Source organism: Rutidosis leptorrhynchoides, chromosome 10 (genome assembly GCF_046630445.1).
Source record: "Rutidosis leptorrhynchoides isolate AG116_Rl617_1_P2 chromosome 10, CSIRO_AGI_Rlap_v1, whole genome shotgun sequence".
Taxonomy (NCBI): domain Eukaryota; kingdom Viridiplantae; phylum Streptophyta; class Magnoliopsida; order Asterales; family Asteraceae; genus Rutidosis; species Rutidosis leptorrhynchoides.
The window spans coordinates 226,086,905-226,109,300 of NC_092342.1; the positions used below are offsets into that span (position 1 = coordinate 226,086,905).

At 40.3% G+C, this 22,396-nt stretch overlaps 3 protein-coding genes across 3 annotated transcripts; all 3 read left to right on the forward strand.

Moving 5' to 3' along the window:
• Nucleotides 1-8,728: 8,728 nt before the first annotated feature.
• On the forward strand, nucleotides 8,729-10,165 carry LOC139870842 (uncharacterized). Its single transcript, XM_071858611.1, has 2 exons — nucleotides 8,729-9,060; nucleotides 9,118-10,165. Exons 1-2 carry the CDS (start codon nucleotides 8,729-8,731, stop codon nucleotides 10,163-10,165), a joined length of 1,380 nt encoding a protein of 459 aa, XP_071714712.1.
• Nucleotides 10,166-11,315: 1,150 nt separating this feature from the next.
• Nucleotides 11,316-15,555, forward strand: LOC139870843 (uncharacterized). The gene is made up of 2 exons (XM_071858613.1): nucleotides 11,316-12,391; nucleotides 15,030-15,555. The coding sequence occupies exons 1-2, from the start codon at nucleotides 11,316-11,318 to the stop codon at nucleotides 15,553-15,555; spliced, it is 1,602 nt and encodes a 533-aa protein (XP_071714714.1).
• A 123-nt stretch (nucleotides 15,556-15,678) lies between these two features.
• On the forward strand, nucleotides 15,679-16,113 carry LOC139870844 (uncharacterized). Its single transcript, XM_071858614.1, has one exon. The coding sequence runs from the start codon at nucleotides 15,679-15,681 to the stop codon at nucleotides 16,111-16,113; it is 435 nt and encodes a 144-aa protein (XP_071714715.1).
• The last annotated feature ends 6,283 nt before the right edge of the window (nucleotides 16,114-22,396 follow it).

Consider the following 22,396-nt stretch of genomic DNA (forward strand, 5'->3'; position numbering starts at 1 on the left):
TCTGCCGCCACCGGCCGCCACTATTCACCGCCGGCAGAAACTATTCATCGCTGGTTTTGCTCTTTTTTTGTTTACTGTGTTGGGAACGAGCAAGAGTAAAAGAACACATTGAAGTTTAACTTCATCCTTCTTTTATATTACCTTACCTACTCCCACTTATCTTATCTATTATATATATATTATTTTTACTTAATTCCTTTTCAGCAAAAAAAAAAAAAAAAAAAAAAATACGAAAAAACAAAATACGAAGAAAAAAAACGAAAAAAAAACAAAAAAAAAATATATTGTTACTGTATATCTACTGTATCTTTTTTTTTTCTATATTTCTGAAAATGGCACTATTAGCTACCTTTACTACAACAGAGAAAGTCGCACATAACTCTCACAAATTTGGTTTCACCTTATCTCCCACGAACTATGGTTACTGGAAGACAATGGTTCAACCGTTCTTCGTCACCAACAAATTGTTTGACTATATTGATGGCACAATCCCTTGTCCACCTAAAAATGTCCCATCCTCGGTCCAATCACCAGAAAAAGATGAAGAAACACAGTCTCAACCACAAAACCCCAATTACATTAATTGGGTCTCTAATGATGCTCATATACGAATGCTCCTCATTTCTACTATATCCGAAGCATCATTTCAACATGTTCAAGGACTAACGTCTCGTGATCTATGGTTGTCCCTTGAGTGTGCCTACGCTCCTCACACTTCCTCTCGGGAATACACTTTGAAAACCCAGCTTCTCAGACTACAAATGAAGCCAGATGAAACAACCGCAGAATACCTAACTAGGACTCAAGAATACGATGTTGCGCTCGCTAACATAGGCGAAAAAATGAAAGAAAAAGATCTGGTGATGCTAGTTATATCAGGACTACGAGAGGAATATAACGGTTTAAAATCAAGCCTTCTGGGCTGCGAAAAGCCCCCTACCTTTGTAGATCTTCATGGCCTGCTATCAGATCACGACTACATGATCAAGAAATCTATACCCGACATTCCTTCATCTCAAGCATTCACGACTAGCACACAAAGTCGCAATTCAACAGCTTCTAATAATTTCTTGCCCGCTTCACAAACAGATCAACTTCAAGCCATACAACTGCTTTTATCTCAACTTGGACTCCAAGCTCAACCTGCCCATACACCGGCTGCACAAGCCATGTACACTAACCGATCTAGCAATAACCGTGGTCGTGGACGTGATTACAGGCGTGGACGAGGCAACTTTAACAACAGAAATCAAGAAGGTAATCGAAATTCATTTAACTGGGCTTCTAATCAAAACACAGTTTTTGGCACATGCAACAGGTGTGGGATTGGGCACATCTCATCTCAATGCCCTAATCGTAACACTGCTACAATGAGACGACAGTCACCTTCAGCCAACTTTACAGACTATCGCTCACAAGCGTCAACCTCTTGGATCCCAGACACAGGCTCTAGTCACCATGTTACTCCAGACCAATCCAACTTTGGCAACTCCGAGGTCTACTACGGTGAGGACAATCTTCATGTTGGCAATGGTAAGGGTTTACCCATTCTTCATGTTGGTTCGTCACAATTTTTGTCTCCAAATAAAACCTTTTCCCTTAAAGACATACTTCATGTTCCTGAAATCAAACATAAACTACTTTCTGCACAAAAGTTTTGTCTTGATAACAATGTGTATTTTGAATTTCACTCAACTTTCTTTGCTGTGAAGAACAAGATTACACACAATACCCTCCTCACGGGCCCAAGTAATGGTGGTATTTACTCCTTCCATCTTCCACAGTCTTCACCTGTTCACAAAGTAGCATTCTCCACTACCCGTGCAACTTCAATTACTTGGCATCAAAGACTCGGACATCCACATCCACAACTTTTGAAGTCCATGTTATCCAAATACCAGTTGCCTTTACAAAATAAGTATACAACCACCTTTTGTGATTCTTGTAATATTGGAAAATCCTCTAAACTACATCTATTACCATCTACTTATAAAAGTTCGCACATTTTGGATTTAGTCTTTTGTGATGTATGGGGACCTGCGCCTGTTACCTCCTTTGATGGTCACAAATACTTTTTGCTGTGTGTTGATCACTTTTCACGATTTATGTGGTTTTTCCCATTAAAACTCAAATCTGATGTTTACGCCACCTTTAAGCACTTTGTGGCAATGGTTGAACGACAATTTCAGACCAAACTCAAATCTGTCCAAACTGATTGGGGAGGTGAATTTAGAAATCTCTCTCAATTCTTTTCTCCACTAGGCATCAATCATCGCCTTTCCTGTCCTCATACAAGTGAACAAAATGGTTTGGTTGAAAGATGACATCGACATGTTGTTGAAACCGGTCTTACTTTACTCGCTCAATCACATGTACCACAACGTTTTTGGAATTTTGCTTTTGGCACTGCAGTGTATCTTATCAATCGAATGCCATCCAGAACAAACTCAACAACCTCACCCTTTGAACATGTGTTCAAACATAAACCCGATTTTTCATTTCTTCGGGTTTTTGGGTGCCAATGCTACCCCCATCTTCGTTCATACAATAATCACAAAATGGATTTTCGATCAACACCTTGTGTATTTCTTGGTTACAGTACCGTCCATCATGGCTATCGATGTTTCGACCCCAAGTCGGATCATATTTATGTAGCCCGTCATGTTCGCTTCAATGAACAATCCTTTCCTTTTAAACAATCTGATACAACCACTCCTACACATCTAGTAAATCCCTACATCTCTAAATATCCACATCCATCCTCACAACCTAAAGCTTCATCTTCCATAGCTCCTAAGACTCGGTGTGTCCAACCAGAACCAAAAAATACCACCACTCCACCGCTTGGACACGGCATGGTCAAACCACCTATCATTCACACATATCGTCGCTCAAAACCCTCCTCATCACTACCTCAGCAAAGTCACAACCTGCTACCTCATACTACTAATACGACCCCTTCCATCAATACTACTAATACTCCTCGTTCTCGACCAGCTAATCTTTGCCCCAATCCTAAACAAATCCACCAACTTAATGCCAACTCCTATCACACAAGAGGTCCCTTGTCTGAAACTGAACCAAAGTACTTTACCATTGCTAACAAGGATCCTCAATGGCGTAAAGCCATGACCGAAGAGTATTCAGCGTTGGTACGAAATGGTACTTGGTCACTAGTACCCCGTGTTCCAAACTCAAATGTGGTTGATTGCAAGTGGGTATACAAATTAAAACGGGATCAAACAGGGGCAGTACAACGCTACAAAGCATGTTTAGTTGCCAAAGGGTTTCGATAACAACCAGGCATCGACTATCAGGAAACATTTAGCCCAGTTGTAAAATCAACCACCATTCGTGTTGTTCTCTCTTTGGCCGTGTCTCAGAAATGGTCACTCAGGCAACTTGATGTACAAAATGCCTTTTTACATGGTGATCTGCAAGAAACTGTTTATCTACAACAACCACTGAGATTTGTCAATTCAGCTAAACCAAATCATGTGTGCCTCCTTCACAAAGCCTTATATGGATTAAAGCAAGCACCTAGAGCATGGTTTCATCGACTCTCTACGGCACTTCAATCTCTTGGATTTCATGGATCGAAAACGGATACTTCCCTGTTTATCTACTCTAATGGGAACACTCGTCTATACATGCTTGTGTATGTTGATGATATTATTTTAACAAGGAACGATGCAAAGGAAATAGATAGGGTGGTACTAAGTCTTAGCCGCTCATTTGCTGTTAAAGATATGGGTAACTTGTCTTATTTTCTGGGGGTTGAAGTCACAAGGAATGGTCACGACATGATTCTATCACAACGCAAATACATCCATGAACTTTTGGAACGTGCTGACTTATCTAATGCTAAGCCAGTTTCATCTCCGATGACAACCAACGCAAACCTTGCTCTTGGTGATAGTGCCACATTTGACAACCCCGTTCAATACCGTCAAATTGTCGGTGCTCTTCAGTACGTTACATTGTCTCGACCGGACATCACTTTCGCAGTCAACAAAGTCTGTCAGTATATGCATTGTCCCACGATAAATCATTGGTCAGCAGTTAAACGAATTCTCCGTTACTTACAGGGTACTGCCAATTATTGGTTACATTTTATTCACAACTCCGGAACAGTGCTTCATGCCTACACTGATTCAACATACAACTCGCTGACTAGCTTCTCTGATGCTGACTGGGCAGGTTGTCCAGATGACCGTCGATCCACGGGAGGATATGCTATATATCTAGGTTCAAATCTAGTATCATGGTCTGCACGAAAACAAAAGACTGTCTCTCGATCCTCAACAGAATCTGAATACAAGGCCCTAGCCAACACAGTTGCGGAACTAACATGGCTTCAAGATCTATTACGTGAACTTCGTGTTCCTGTTAAATCGGTTCCTACCTTATGGTGTGATAACCTTGGTGCTACGTATCTTTCAGCTAACCCAGTCTTTCATGCACGTACAAAACATGTAGAAGTTGATTTTCACTTTGTTCGAGAAAGAGTTGCTCAACAAAAACTTTCAGTTCAGTTTATAACTACTGATGATCAGATTGCAGATATCTTCACCAAGCCGCTGTCCTCACAAAGATTTCACCTGTTACGATCCAAGCTACATGTCGTTTCCCGCCCTTAGCTTGCGGGGGAATATTAGACAAATATAATTGTATAAGGCTATGTTATTGCTATAGTGTAGGGATATATTATGTAATTGTTACTCCTATATAATGGAAGCTTATGTACTGATAATATACACACAGAACATACAAGTTCAATACAATATCTTTCTTATCTCTGTTAATATTGCTCATATGTGATCGTATTTTAAGATTTTACAAAAGTTAAACCAAATAATAATATGAAGTTTATTGGTTTATTGAATGTTTCAGATACTTTTCACGAGTTGTATGAGTGTTTATGATGAAATATGACTTAATAATTAATAGTAATAACATATTGCATTATGATCAAATAATTTTTCAAGGATGTTACTATTAGTGCATCATATCTATGTAATAGATTAGTATGCATATTGAAATTTGCTTACAGAAGTATTTATGATGAAACATAACTGTTTTACTCCCTTAACATATTGGACATGTTAAGCAGGTACCAATATTTCGTGATAAGGATCCTCAAACAAGATCGGATGATTAGGTGAACACCTGATACTATTTTGTAAGTGATATTTTGATATAATTGATGCTATGCAGTGGTCAAGTGTTGGTAACTTTCAATTTTTAATGGTTCACTATGCTGCATAAAACTTATTAAGAAGAATTTTTTTTATCGATTAGAAACTGACATTATTTCCATATCAGTTACAAAATATGCAGGTAATAGTTTGTTACATTGTAACTTAATCTTTTCCTTTTGTAGAATATCGTTTTTTTACAAGTGGAGTCTCATTTGAAGAAATGTATCTTAGTTACAATGTATAAATAATTTTATCACGCATCACTGTTTTGGAGTGATAGGGATTATCTATACTCACTTGTGATGATGTGTCTGGTGCAGCCCTAAATGCTGAAATTGGATGACATATGAAAGTATACAGAAAAATAACCTGTAGATCTTTGTATAGTTGGAATATCTTCTTGATATTTTTCCTTTGGATTACTTTTCTATCTTTGTACAGTGGAAGTAAAATTGTTTTCTATTGGTTTTGTTTCTTGTGTTTAATAGTAAAAGTTGATTAAATGGAATAAGTAAAATTTATTTATTGTGCTTACAGATTTGTTATTCTCATCTTAATCTTGTGGGATCTTGCAGAAGGAAGATTTTATTATGCACTTGCAAAGAGGGATGTTAAGCTTGTGCCTTTTGGATTATGCTTTGGTCTCACATGGTATTGTTCTTTTCTCTCAGTTTTTTCGGGCGCATTGCTGAAATCAGATTAAATCAATTTTTCCCCAAGATCAGGGTGAAGATATCCTTGTGGTTGGTGGTTTAGCTTAAATGGGCATAATCCGAAACATATTTGATGATTTTGATTAACAGGTATCATTTTTAGAGGTTAATTGAATTGAATGTTCTCATGTGATTAAAGTTATTAGTTTAATCACTTGATATCTACATATGTCTTTGTGAGCCATGTACAATTTTGGCAGGCCAAAAAAACTAAAAGAAAAATGGTGATATGGAATATGTGACATGGCCTGTGAGTGTCAGCGAATTTATTCCCTGTGTTGTTCGGCCTCTCCTACACAAGTGAGTAGAAAAAGTTTGTTGCGGTCCGATAATTATTTTATTCGGCCTTCTACTACCAAGGTGCTTCAAACTCCTTTCATCCCTAGCCTGTCGGTGGCTGTTGTTAAACAACCAATCGACCCTAAGGTATAATCTTTCAGTTTAGAGATAAGTTTTTAATTCATTGTTTACAATAATGTTGGTTGCTAAATCAAATAGCAGATGATTTAGTAGCATACAAATTAAAATAGGTTACTACGTGTCTCAAAGTTTTTTGCAACTGATCTTTATCAGTTTCTCACTAAATCACCTTAAATAAAGGAACCCGTTGTTGAGTACATGCACCATACATGACAAATAAAAAACATAAAATGCACAAATTTATTGTCGCAACGTAAAACCTTTGTCGATTTTTGATGTTCATCTTAATTGAATGAGGTCAACAATCTCAATTTCTCATGACTAAATTATTAGTTATGCAAGTTTGGATATCACAATTTTAGGTTGCAATGATTTCTATTCATATGGTCACCAGGTATACATCATTAAACTATTTTTTTTTTTTTTTACCATTTTCTATGTTATTTGTATATTTGACAAGCTTTTACTCAAAGTAACCGAATAGTTGTACTAACTTAGATTGAAGCATGTGGACTCCCTTTAGTCCCATAATCATTGCTCTGCCACCATTCACGTTGATTACTTTAAATGCTGAAGAATAAAACATACAAAATGTTAAGCCTGAAGTTGCAAAAACTTGATTAGGATCCTCTGCAGCAACAAATGGGTCAATTTTATCATTGTACATATATAGTTTGTAATGTGTGTGCAGGGGATGCCCATGCTTTGTTCTGTAGATATTATTTTATGCTTTCACATATTATTATCCCACTTATATGTCTCTTGTTTGTCCGGTGATGTGGGGCTAACCACACCCGTTGTTAGTAACTATATATATGTAAATGTAAGTAGTTTATATGATTTATTGGATAGACCTTTTGATAGTGTATCCCCCCGTCAAGACACACGAAGCAACACTAACGAAGGTATCACGCCTAAAGATGATAGATGACATAAGGTTGGATCACAAGAACGCATATGTCAAATACAAACTAAAGGCGGGATATCCTTGAAATCAAATGATGGCGCTCAAAGGAAAGAAGAAGAATGCCATCAAATAAGAATCCCAATATTCAGAGTTGGTACAAATCCACTTCCGTCATACGAAGCAATCGTAACGAAGGAACGTATTGACGAAGGGATCACAGTTACTAATGGACAAGGACCTCTCCTAAAGTCACGAGATCACCTAGCCTGAAGGAGAGGAGTTAACGGGTTGACCAAACTCGTTACCACTAACATTCAAATGACAAAAGAGGAATGCTGCAGGCTAACTTTCTTGGACCAGCAGAGATTACAGTCAGCCGAAGGGAAAGTCCCCTTTGTCTCATCAGAGATTGCCTCGAAGATTGAATCTACCTAGAAAACTGATGACAAGGCTATTACCTAACTCTATATAAAGGGAACATGATCCCTGGACAAGGCATTCACACTCAGTCATAATCACTCATACATAAAACACTCTCAATGAGTTACCTCCGTATCTTGGTGGCGTAAAGTACGATACCTTCGTACTACCTTCGGGGAATCGCCAACAAGCATACATCCACCATCATATCACCCCATATCATCCATTTAGTGATCAGATCCCAACTTCCTTGTTCGGTTAACAAGGTGTACCAAGAATTGTACAAACAATTGGCGCCTTCCGTGGGACACCACTTCAATACTTACTTTGTTTGAAAAACGCAAGATCATGGCGGAATCTGATCATCCACCGCCCGGTTTCTCTCTACCATCTGAGGTAGATCAACCTGAAACCGGAACACATACACCTATCACTCCTGCTATGCCAATAACTACAAACCGGAATGATTCCGAACCACCACCGCTAATCGACAAAACCTTCATACTCAACAACTATGATAACATATGCGCTGTTATCAAAAAGTTGTGAGAAGAAGGGCAGTTACACAGTCGGCGAACACTGACGTATGACAGCGATGATGTTGACGAAGAAATAGAAATGGAGGCCAGCCTCAGATCTTACAACCGGCAGTCCCTCCGAGTATCACTCTCCAGCTGATACCTTCACAGCCAACTCATTCAATGACCACCACCAGTGTCCCTCCGAGCCACTCAGGAGGACCAATTACGCAGCAGTATACCTTCGGGAGCCCATTTACAGTTGCTCCACAGAACATACCTAACGCCAGCACTATCTTACCAATCGCGGGAATCATTCCCCTGGTAACTCAGCCGAGCACTTCGTTGACCCCGGGGTCACAATTATGGGATGGAAGTAATCCGTGGGTCAGTTTGCCTTTCCAAGGTACGTACATCGGAGGTACCTCCGCAGCGAACAACCTCCACCACGGAGCTAGCGGAAATGCTGGTGGATATTTAGACGAACCTTGGAAGAGTTAGAAAACTCCTTTCGTATCTTTAATACAAAACCACCCGCTACCCATCGGGATGAAGATACCATCCCACCTGGGGTATTACGAAGGAAAAGACGACCCCGATGATTTTATAAATATCTTCGAAGGTGCGGCTCGAATGTCAAGATGGGATACAGCTGTGGCTTGTCACGCGTTCTCATACGTGCTCAAAAGTGATGCAAGGATCTGGTTCGACTCTTTAGCAAAAGAGTACGTCTCCAGTTTCGAGGACCTTAAACGACTTTTTAGGGCGAAGTTTAGCCAGCAAAAGAAACACAAGAAGAATCACGTCGCTGCCCACAGTATCAAGCAAAAAGATGGTAAAGCTTCGAGGGCTTTTCTCGTTCGATATACGGACGAAATCCAGTAGATTCCAGGACTCCCCGAGTCACAAAGGATCTCGGGACTCTTATACGGTTGCAGGACCCAAGCATTGGTGGAACATCTCAGTCGGGATCTCCCTGACACTTACGAAGCATTACTAGACAAAGCATACGTTTGGCTTGACGCGAAAGACACTGCGAATAGCTTCGTGTACGAAGAAACTCAAGGCTTCAAGCGAAAAGAAAAACCAAGTCACCGTGAAGAGAAGTCCGGAAGAAGAAACGAGCGAAATAGGTTCTCCCCTTATAGAAGGGAAAACACCCCTGGTATCCTCGGAACGCTGGTAAAGTCACCTAAAGAAATCCTAGCTATCGAAAAGGCCGCCCAAGCCTTCAAAACTCCACCAAAGCTCAATAGTAAAGGAAAAATGAGAGACACTAGTAAATTTTGTGACTTTCATAATGACTTCGGCCATGAAACGGACGACTGCATACAGTTAAGGCAAGCTATCGAAGAGGCAGTCAGATCTGGGAAACTAACACATTTAGTAAATGGCATACGCAATCCGAAGGCACTAAAGCAAGAGCCCAGAACCGAAGAAAAGAAACCGAATATGGACAACGCCATACTTACGGTCGCAGAATGCTTCGCAGTTAAGAAGCCAGGAACCTACAAGAGGGAAAGAAAGAGCGGAGTGATAGATTGGGAAGAGATCTCTTTCCCAGCACTTGACACGATCACTCCCTCCGACAAATCTGTCACAATCAATGGGCGAATCTTCGAGAGAGAGGTACACCGAGTGTACTTGGATGGTGGCAGCGCATGCGATATCATGTATGAACATTGCTTCGGCCAGCTTAGCCCCATCATTAAGGCTCGCCTGAACCCACCGAAGGTACCGCTAATTGGGTTCTCTGGAGAAAGATGCTGGCCAATCCGAGAGGTTGACCTCGACTTTACCATCGGAGAGCCACCACTGACCAGAACCGAAATGCTGGATTTTATTAGTGGTTCGAGCCGTCTCGCAGCACAACATCCAGCTAGGAAGAGTAGCCATGATGAAAATGGGGATAAATGCGTCTACCGTACATCAATTGGTGAAGTTCTACACATCCGAAGGGATTGGCACTCTAGCTTCAACCTATGATCGAGAAAAGGTTATCATGGCAATCAGGAAAACGGAGGAAAGACCAAGTGAATGCATCCTCGAAACCAAAGAAGAAGGCTCGAACGAAGAGAAAATCTCCGTCAACCCTCTGTTCCCCGATCAACAAGTAATTATCGGAGGTTCGTTACCTTCGGAAACGAAGAAAAAGCTTCGCAAGCTACTGCAGGCGAACATCGACATCTTCGCTTGGGAATACGGAGATATGACAGGCATTCCTCAAATGCTCAGTATCGACGGAACTACCTTCTATACGGAACACAAGCTCAATGAATACAAGCACCTAGAGCCAATATATCAGAAGAAAAGAAACCTCGCTAATGAGAGGGATGAGGCTGCTTGCAAAGAGGTTGAAGAACTACTCCAGGCTGGCATAATCCGGGAAGCGAAATATCCCACCTGGGTTGCAAACCATGTCATGGTGAAGAAATCCAACGGAGGGTGGAGGATGTGCATTGATTTTACGAATATCAACAAAGCTTGCCCTAAGGATTGCTACCCCTTGCCGGAGATAGATTGGAAGGTGGAATCCCTAACCGGGTACAAGTATAAGTGTTTTCTTGATGCCTACAAAGGCTACCATCAGATCCAAATGGCCGGAGAAGACGAGGAAAAGATGTCGTTCTTCACAAGCAAGGGGATATATTGCTATAAGAAAATGCCCTTCGGATTGAAGAATGCCGGAGCCACATACCAAAGGTTGGTGGACAAAGTCTTTCGTAAGCAACTAGGGAGAAATTTGGAAGCTTATGTTGATGACATGGTAATCAAGAGTCCGGAGGAAAGCACCTTGCTGAAAGACATTCAAGAAACCTTCGACACCCTTCGGACGGTAAATATGAAGCTAAACCCCAAAAAGTGCTCATTCGGGGTAGAGGAAGGAAAGTTCCTAGGGTATTACATCACTAAGAAAGGAATCTTAGCAAACCCAGAGAAAGTAGACAAGCTCCAACAACTCAAAACACCAACCACGGTCAAAGAAATGCAGAGTTTAAACGGGAAGCTAGCGTCATTAAGCCATTTCCTGTCCAAGGGAGCTGAGAGGCAATTGCCTTTTCTCAAAGTTCTGAAAGGATGCTTGGGAACAAAGAAAATATCATAGACTGAAGAGGCCGAAAAGGCTTTCGTTGAAATGAAAGCACACATAGCTAATCTGCCAACCCTGACATCACCAAAGATGGGAGAGACACTATATCTCTACCTAGCAACGTCTAAGGAATGCATCAGTGCGGTGCTAGTGGCAGAACGTGAAAGGATACATGTCCCGATATATTTCCTATGCCGAGTTCTACAGGGTGCAGAAGTCAACTACCCAGAGCTCGAAAAGCTCACGCTTGCCCTAGTCCACACCGTAAGGAAGCTACGAAGGTACTTCCAAGACCATCCTATCATTGTGTTAACTAACAAGCAAATTAGACAGGTTCTTATGAAGCCAGAAAAGTCGGGCAGAATGGCCAAATGGGCAATAGAGCTCGGGGAACATGACATCGACTTCCAAGCTCGCCATTTAATCAAAGCTCAAGTACTAGTAGACTTCATGGCAGAAACAACGGAGACAGACGGAGAAAACAACTCCACCTTCGCGCAAATTATCACCCCTACTATTGAAACGAAGGAATTGAAACTGTTCACTGATGGAGCCTCCTGCTCTGATGGCTCAGGGGCAGGACTTATGCTAATCAACCCAGAGGGACAAGAGTTTACTTACGCACTTCGTTTCGAGTTCAGCACAACTAAAAACGAAGCAGAATATGAAGCTCTGCTCGCCGGGCTCAGAATAGCAAAGGAGATGAAAATTGAGTACTTACAAGCCTTCGTAGACTTACAACTAGTGGCAAACCAAGTCCTAGGTATCTTCAAAGCAAGACAACCAATCATACAACTTTATCTGTCAAAGGTCAGGGAACTTGTAGAGAGCTTCAGAAGCTTCACAATAGAGCATGTAAGAAGAAGTCAGAATAAGAAAGCAGATGCTCTGAGCAAATTAGCTTCTATCACCTTCGCACACCTGGCGAAGGAAGTGTTGGTCGAAGTATTAGAAAAAAGATCCATCGAAGCTCAGGAAGTCCACGACTTAATCATCGAAGAAGAAAACACGTGGATGAAGCCATTAAGGGAATATATGGAGCTCGGAATCTTACCCGAGGATAAAAAAAGAAGCAAGAAAGATCCAGATCAAAGCACCATCATACAAGATGCGTGTACGAAGTTTACGTGTTGCTTGCTCGGGCGCCGAAGGAAACTGGACGTTGTCTGAAGTGACATGGTGTGTACGTATCCTTTCAACCCCAAATAAAGTTTGTGTTGATGTTCCAAAGCCTTACCATTGGAAAGGAAATCTTATCACGTTTCCAACGATATTTGATTCATCGAAAACGGAGCTACGGTCAAAAAGTTATGGCCAAAACAAGTTTCTGAAAACTGACCTGTAGGTTGGAGCGGCGCTCCACCTTTCGGCGCGGCGCGCCGAACCCGTCTGATGCAATTTTCAGCCATTTTAAAAGGTCTAAATGAAGGGTACTTTGGTCTTTTCACTTGGGGTCGGTTTGGGGTCATCAAAACTGATCCTTTGATCAGTTTGGATCACATTTTCACTCATCAAACACTCTCATCCTCAAACCCTAGAGAGAGATTGAGTTCTAGTGAGAGAGAACTCCATTTGGAGAAGAAGGAGGTTGTTTCGGGTCAAACCTCAAGCATTAAAGTTATTCTACTAGTCGATGGCATCATTTTGGCGGTATTGGTAAGTTCTAACTCCGAATTTCATTGTTGATTTTGCTATTCAAAGTTAGGGTTTGAACTTGATTTGTTGATAAACCCATTTAGACTCATGAAGTGGGTTTAGTGATGCTAGTAATCGGGTTTATTGTTAGTGTTGGTGGATTTTGGGTTGGTGAACTAATTGGCCATGTTTAGGACTTGAAATTGAGTTTAATCACTTAAGTTAGTGATTATGGAAGTATTGAAACCCATTTAAGGTTATTTGGTTGACTAATTGTGACTTTGAGTCAAATTAGGGTTTGGTGGTGATTATGACCCATTTGGCGATTTAATGAGGTTTATAAACTTGAAATGGATTAAGTTGAAGTATAAAACCAAGTTAAATGTGTTTTGGTGTCAAAACTTGTAAATGGTGAGATTTTGACCTTATGGGTCAAAATTAGGGTTTAAGTGTCAAAATGGGTATGACACGTGTTTAACACTTGAGTTCGGGTTTAATTGGCATATTAGGACCATTCTCACTTGTGTTAGTGATTATTGGTTAGTTTTGGGCACGGTTTGTGCTTGGAAGTGCATTTGGGTCGAAATTACACTAAGTGACGAATTGGGTTGATTTGTAAATCCACTCTAAGTGTATTGTTGTAATTGTGATAATGGAATAGGTATTTTCCATTGGCGAGTTGCGGTTTACTTGGAAGCTTTCTTCAAGACTTCAAGGTGAGTGTTAATATCCTATGTGCATATGTATGTGTAGGATGGGTGCGGGTCGGGTGAAGTGGTTCTCGGTCATAGAGCTCACTTCACATATAGGTGGATTGATGGACTTGTGTATAGGTCCAATTGGCACGGTTGTGCATTTTGGTTGACCACCTTTGACGAGGTGCACACTTTGTCTGTACGTTATCACATGGTCAATGGCGAAGGGTTAATATTGTGAGTGGAATAATTATGCGTTCATGTTTATGGCGTATTTGTTTGTGGATGTTATGGTAGCATCGAGTGTGAACCACGAGCCGGTAGCACTATAAGCTAAGATGTGAACCACGAGCCGGTAGCATCGAGTGTGAACCACGAGCCGGTAGCACTATAAACTAAGATGTGAACCACGAGCCGGTAGCATCGAGTGTGAACCACGAGCCGGTAGCACTATAAACTAAGATGTGAACCACGAGCCGATAGCATCGAGTGTGAACCACGAGCCGGTAGCACTATAAAATAATTGATGTGAACCACGAGCCGGTAGCATCGAGTGTGAACCACGAGCCGGTAGCACTATAAAAGAGTATGACTCAATTGCGTATGGTGTGAACCACGAGCCGGTAGCACCATAGCGTTATGGTTAACCTTGGGAGTGTTACGCGTTGTTATATTTATATTGTTACATATTAATGTATTGTTGTGTTGTAGCTAACCCTCAGGGTGTAGCTATTTGGCGTTGTTCACATCGTCGTTGGTGAACTTATATTGTTGTTGTATCTTTAGCTCGTTGCTTAGAGATCGTATGGTATGCTTAGTGTAGTGCCTTATATGGATGCCTCGGTATGCGGTATTTGTTATTTTGTGGCGTGTCCATTTTATACATATATATGTATGTAGTATATTATCATTCGCTAAGCGTTAGCTTACCCTCTCGTTGTTGACTCTTTTTATAGATTGCATGCGAATGGTGGCTCGGGTAAGCGCGAGGATTAGAGGACTTGCATAGTTTGCGTAGAAGGCTTGCTTTTGGATTTATTAGGATTGGGTAGCGTATCCCCAATCGCCATGCTCGGCTTTATTTTGTATTAAAAGTCTTATGGTCGAAAATTGTATTTTGATACTTAAAGGGTAATTTGGGTCGATGTGGGCCCCGCTTCGTAAACATAATTTTATTAATAGAACGTGCTAGTTTTTATATATGGAACATGGGGTTAAAAGCATTACGCCTAAATATGTCGGAAACTAGTCAAACATTTTCGCAATTAAGAACTTTTCGGACAGTCCACTTTGGCGCGCCGCGCGGCCTATATGGCGCGCCGCGCAACATGCTGTTCAGGGAATTTTTTTTTTATTTTGCTGTTTTCACGTGGTTTTGTCGTTGGATGGTTTGGGTTGTTACAAAGATAATGAACGGAGCCTTGTACAGGAAATCTTTCCTCACCCCGTGGCTTCGCTATGTCGGACCAAACCAAGCTTCGATGATCATCAGAAAAATGCATGAAGGTATCTGTGGACTTCATTCCGGACCAAGGTCAATAGTGGCAAAAATGCTAAGGATGGGGTATTATTGGCCAACCATGCACGAAGATACAGTCACGCTCTTACGAACCTGTGAGCCATGTCAGATCCACGCTAAAGTTCAGAAACAGCCAAAGCAAGACATGATATCGGTGTTATCAGCATGGCCTTTCTCAAAGTGGTGCATAGATCTAGTAGGTCCACTCACAGAAGCACTAGGAGGTTACAAATGGCTGGTGGTTGCGATAGACTACTTCACAAAGTGGACGGAAGCAAAACCGTTAATCACCACGACAGGGAAACAAATAGAAAATTTTGTTTGGGAACACATCGTGTGTCGGTTTGGCATACCCCAAGAAATCGTTTCGGATAATGGAAAACAATTCGCCAAAGGTATCTTCCCAGGGTTCTGTGAAAAGCTACAGATAAAGTAAACCTTTACTTCCGTTTAACACCCACAAGGGAACGGACAGGTGGAAGTAACCAAGAGGGATATCTTAAAAGGTCTCGAGAAACATTTTGGTAAATGTCACCAAGGATGGATGGAAGAACTCCCCATGGTCCTATGGGCTCACCAAACCACACCCAAAAGGAGTAACGGAGAAACCCCTTACAGTTTCGTTTACGAAACTGAGGTGGTTTTACCCGCGGAGATACAAGTATTAACCAACAGGACCGCAACCCTTGAAGAAAACGAGGAGAATCTCCGTCTCAATCTTGACCTCATGGAAGAAAGGAGGGAGGCTGCGCTAATTAGAGAAGCAGCATACAAGAAAAAGATCGAAAGGTATTACAACAAGCGAGTCAAACCGTCGGTATGCAAGGTCAGAGATTATGTCCTAAGGCTCAACATCACTAGCAAAGTTGAATACGAAGGAAAGATGGGTCCTACTTGGGAAGGTCCGTACGTAATCTCCGAAGCTTTGGGAACTGTTCATACAAGCTCGAAACCACAGAAGGGAAACAGATCCCCAGAACCTGGAACGGGGTAAACCTTCGAAAGTTCTATTTCTAGATTTCTAGTTGCATGTAAGTGGGAAAATTTGTAATGGGTAGTCGAAACTTATACGCTTCCTACCACAAGGAATTTGAATGAAATCCTACTATCTTTTGGAAACATCAATCTTAAGTGTTGTAATACTTATAAAACTTTAGCAATAAGCAAGAGGTAACCCAAGAGGTATACCGAAGCTATTGCAAGATATTCCCAAGAGGAATACCTATAAAACTTTAGCAATAAGTAAGAGGTAACCCTAGAGGTATACCGAAGCTATTGCAAGATATTCCCAAGAGGAATACCTATAAAACTTTAGCAATAAGTAAGAGGTAACCCAAGAGGTATACCGAAGCTATTGCAAGATATTCCCAAGAGGAATACTTATAAAACTTTAGCAATAAGTAAGAGGTAACCCAAGAGGTACACCGAAGCTATTGCAAGTTATTCCCAAGAGGAATACTTATAAAACTTTAGCAATAAGTAAGAGGTAACCCAAGAGGTATACCGAAGCTATTGCAAGATATTCCCAAGAGGAATACTTATAAAACTCTAGTAATAAGTAAGAGGTAACCCAAGAGGTATACCGAAGCTATTGCAAGATATTCCCAAGAGGAATACTTATAAAACTCTAGCAATAAGTAAGAGGTAACCCAAGAGGTATACCGAAGCTATTGCAAAGTACTCCCGGAGGGAACACTTGTCGAATTTAAGAAATATGCGAGAGAGCATATTCTACAAATAAATAAGTGCTTGTGCTTGAATAAAAGAGGGCCAAACTAAGACAAACAAAAGGTAATCATAATGCCAAAATAGGTGACCTGCTTAAATAATAAGTAGAGTAACAAGAAAACGGGTACGATAACCAACATAGTACCAAAACGAGATAGTTTATGGGCAACATAGCCCCAAATCAACAGGCACGCATGTCTGGTAAAAGTACGTTAACATAAAGTAATTAGAGTACAGATCATCACATCAAAAGGGGGTCATAACACAAACAAACTACAAAGATCATTGCTCCGCAACCAAGGCAATAGGCTCCACAGGCTTAACATCAGAGTGAGCAGCAACATAGGCGACATAGTTAAGTTTAGCATCGGCAAAGCGAGCACACGCAGCATCAACAAGGTCTGGAGCCTGATCAGTGTACTCTGGATAACTGCTAAGTTCGAGCTTGCCTTGCTGGGACAACTCAGTCAACAATTTACACCTCTCCTCAAGTTTGCTAGCAAGGACAACATCACCAACCAACGCTCTCAACTCTTTGCTACGGATAACCTACTTGCAAACATGTGGAATAACCTGGGTAATAACAACAGAATAATCTGTCTTCAAAATATCAAACCTCATCTTCTGATCTGCCAACAACTTTGCTTCCTGACGAAGAACCTTATTCTCCTCTTCCAAGTCAGCTATCCTCTTCTCATCTAGCTTCTGCTTCTCCTGCATGCTCAGAATCTCACTCTTGGCTGATTTCACCTCCTCTTCCCAAGATGTGTTCAACAACAATTGTTCCTGTAACTTCTTCACAGACTCCTTGGAAGATGAATTGACATCCCTAAGCTCTTCCACCTCCTTCTCTAAACATATAACATCGCCAGATTTCTGCTTCAAACGAGAAAGGACAAGATGATTATAGATAGCAGAAAGATAGTTATGGGCGGTGTAAACATCAATGAGCTTAGAGGTATCCACAAAGGCATATTCGAATTCAGAAGGAATCATCTCAACAAACACATCGAAACAAGCTTCTAAAGAAGGGATAGCAGGAGTATCACCTACAAAGGCACATAAATTTGTTCAAGCGAGAAGAGCAGTTAATATAAAAAATGCTAATAAATAAGAAGCTTACCCAAGGGAACGTTGTCACTGGAACCTTCAATTTGAGCTTCATCATTAGTATCTTCGTCATGGAGAGCGAACTTAGCCTACTTCATCGGGGAACCAGAAACAACCTCTTTCATCTTCCTATCAAACTTTTGGCGCCTAGAGGCCCTAACAGGAATGCTCTTAGATACGTCAGGTTCCGCATCAACATCAATAGGTTCGTGCTCTGAGGCAACCTTAGTACTGGGTTGCACCTTGGGGGCACTTGACTCCACCTTAGCGCTGGGTTGAACCTTGGGGGCACTTGACTCAGCCACTTTCTCCGGTTTGCTGTCCACCTCCATAAAACCAGAACAGGAGGGAGAGCCAAGCTCTTTAACCAAAGTACTAGCACGGACGGCTTCGGTCATCTGTTTCGCCCCAAAAGACTTGATAATGTTTCGCAAAGACATCTCTGCAAAAGCGAGCCAGGTTAGAAAAAATTAACACAAGAAAGTATAAACAAGAATAAAACCTAAGACATATAACACCTACCCCGTTCCCCACAAAAGTACACAGGGATAGCTTCGCTTTTTTCCCAGGAAGGTTCCATGCCGAGATTAAAAAGAAGAGAATCCGGAAGAGCTGAAGGGATTATAGGATGACGACAAATCCTATTAAATAGAGGATCATCATTAGCATCCTCAGGGATATGATCACTATATTGCTTGGGAACGGTGGCCCATCTGATGTCAACGGCATTAGGATATTTATCCGGAAAAAAAAAAGATTTCTTGATATAAACGAAGGAATCCTTCCAATTCCTTACATCAGGAATGGAAGAAGCAAAACACATTGGAGTATCAGTCAAACTACCCCTCTTTTTGCGGCGCTTGGCAATGGTAACCCAATTTCCAGCGTCACCAGTTTGAAAGAAACAGCAAAAAAAGTCAACTGAGGGCTAACCGCCATAAGCTTTGCACATATATTTAAAAGCCAAGATCTTTTTAACGGCGAGAGGGTGGACAATAAAAACATGGACTTTGAAGTAATCAAGAACACTAAGAAAGAATGATGAAATGGGAATCCTAAGGTTGCACTCTGTAAATGATTGCGTGTACATTCCGACGTAATCATCCGGAAAATCTAGCATGAACTTACCAGATTCTGGCAAAATCATGTCGTTTCCTTTGAGACCTAGGGTTTTACAGAGGCGTTTATAACGCTCGGGGGTCACGGTACCAGAAATCGATCGAAGCCCTACTTTAGCCATAACAAAATAACAAAAAAGACAACAAGATGGGAGCAATACCTTTTTTTTAGGAATAGGAAATATGATCAGACGATGAAGAATAGCAAAAGAAAAAGAAAAGGAAAAAATGAAAGAGAAAATCAGAGATTAACTCTTTATTACCCTTGAGCAGTAACCGTCCCATCAATTACATAATTACTTTGGTAACCGCACCAGGAAATTACCATTTTACCCTTCAACCCTATTTTAACAGTAAAGAATTCGTAGGGGCAGAAAGGTAATCGCATCCGGGTAATTAATTGCAAGGATCAGAGGCATCAAATCAAGCTATCATGTGGCAGATTGAGTTTAATTCAACATAGCTTGGTTAAAAAGCTTCGTAAAATTAAACTGGGGGGCTTGATAGTGTATCCCCCCGTCAAAACACACGAAGCTACGCTAACGAAGGTATCACGCCTAACGATGATGGATGACATAAGGTTAGATCACAAGAACGCATATGTCAAATACAAACTAAAGGCGGGATATCCTTGAAATCAAATAATGGCGCTCAAATGACAGAAGAAGAATGTCATCAAATAAGAATCCCAATATTCAGAGTTGGTACAAATCTACTTCCGTCATATGAAGCAATCGTAACGAAAGAATGTATTGACGAAGGGATCACAGTTACCAATGGACAAGGACCTCTCCTAAAGTCACGAGATCACCTAGACTGAAGGAGAGGAGTTAACGGGTTGACCAAAATCGTTACCACTAACATCCAAATGATAAAAGAGGAATGCTGCAGGCTAACTTTCTTGGACCAGCAGAGATTACAGTCAGCCGAAGGGAAAGTCCCCTTTGTCTCATCAGAGATTGCCTCGAAGACTGAATCTACCTAGAAAACTGATGACAAGGCTATTACCTAACTCTATATAAAGGGAACATGATCCCTGGACAAGGCATTCACACTCAGTCATAATCACTCATACATAAAACACTCTCAATGAGTTACCTCCGTATCTTGGTGGCGTAAAGTACGATACCTTCGTACTACCTTCAGGGAATCGCCAACAAGCATACATCCACCATCATATCACCCCATATCATCCATTTAGTGATCAGATCCCAACTTCCTTGTTCGGCTAACAAGGTGTGCCAAGAATTGTACAAACACCTTTCAAAATTTTATAATGTTAATTTACATGATTATGTGGTATCCTTCAATTTTAACTTTGTATCTACTTTTCCGTTTCATTTAAAAATGTATCCCATTCAATTTAAATCATGTTTTAGTCCCGCGAATTTGCGGGTTATAAACTAGTTACATATTCATTATACTTTTGTTCTTGGATTTCATTTTAATTGCTTATATTGTCGAAATATTTTATCGCGAAAGTAATTGGACTAGATTTATACGGAAAGTGAAACCCTATAACCAACAACAATAATAGCAGCTTGGTCATGTAGTTTGAGCAGTTATTTCTCAAATATCACCCGAAAGTTTCAAAAGTCTTTTACTCGATTCTCATCAATCTTTTTTCAAATTGTAACCTCCGAAATATGAAAATTTTGTTTGCCAAAATTTTACTTACACTATTTTACTGTGCGATCCTCTCAAAGCTTAATAAAAATGAAATTATTTTATTTGCCATTCATGCAAATTTTTGAAATCGTATACGTTATATAGAATAAAGTAAATAATTACTTCTTTTTGACTAATACATATGAACTTTTACTTTCACTTTTACAAATCAAATCTTTTATTCAAAAGATGTTTTACCTTGAATGGTACATGTTGTACATAACCCTAGTTTGCTAAGAACTTCGTTTATTTTCTTACATTGTCACCTTAAACGATTTCTATAAAATTTTTGTTGCTTGCCATGTAAAATTCTTCGTTGCTTATTCGTATCCAAGTTATCATGAAGACTGACAACCGTCGAAATTATGAGATTCATGTGTGTGTGTGTGTGTGTGTGTGTGTGTATGTGATAAAGGCACTTACTACCGTGTCATGCAGAGCCTTCGGGCATCTACTAACACTTAAACCATTCAAAATTATTGCATTACACCAGGGATCTTATTTGCCACACCTGTTGGAGCAATGCTATTTCTTACATAACTCTAAGTCCTGACTTATTCTAAGAGATTCTCATTTAGTGATACTAACACCATCAGTATTCCGACTTTAGTATTAGTCATAACCTGTTTGGCATTTTGCAAAGTCAAGAAGCGTTTAACTTCTCATCCTCATGCTCTATCCTTCATACCTCACCTTGTAGCAACGGCTTCGTACGTGAATATTTTTGGCCCAATTACTTGTGTCTTGATAATTATCAAAACTACATTAAATTCATTAGTTTTCATTACTTAGTAACATGTCACCCGATGATTCAAAGACTTTTTACTCGATCTTTTTCAACTCGTAACCTCTGAAATATGAAAAACTATGTTTATCAAAATTTTTACACAATGTTTATTTGTGCGGTCCTCGCGAGATTTATGGACAAACGAAAGTAATTAAATTTTTCTGTCACTTATGCGATTTATAAAATCATATATGTATGTATATAATTAAGTTAATAAATTTACCCTTACTTACTTTGGGTTAGTACATAATGAGTTATACTTTCAAATTATTTAAAAATCGCTCCTTTATTGAGTTGTTTAACTTAAGTCAAATAGTTTGGTGCAAAATGGTACACGTTGTACATACTTCAAAATTTACTAGGAACTTCGTTCCGTTTATGTTGTCACATCAAACGTTTAAAGGCTTTTCAAAACTTCCTTGGTTGATTTTATTAAAGGTTCTCGTATTAGACTACACCATGTATGGATCACACTTTTTCTCGCCCTCCGTTAGGGATGAAACTTACTATTAAGATCTTTGTTAAAATAAAAAAAAACTCTTCAGCCACTTTGGATGGCAATTTTATAAAATTTGTTGGGAAGTCCTTGCGCTCATAGAATATTCCTTTTAATGTTAGACATGGCAAAAACGGGGGCCGATAAATCAGTTTTCTGAGGTACACTCAGTGGTCACCCTATCAAAGGAAAGGCACTAGGCGAGTTTCTACTCTCAATATTTCACGACTAATCGCAACACCCTCATAAACATCATCTCTATGAATCAGTATATTGAGGTACAAGAAATCATTTTTGGAGATTCTTTTCACTTGGAGTAAACCATTCTTTAGGACCGAGAGTTCACGTATCTTCTCATCCGCACATCCCC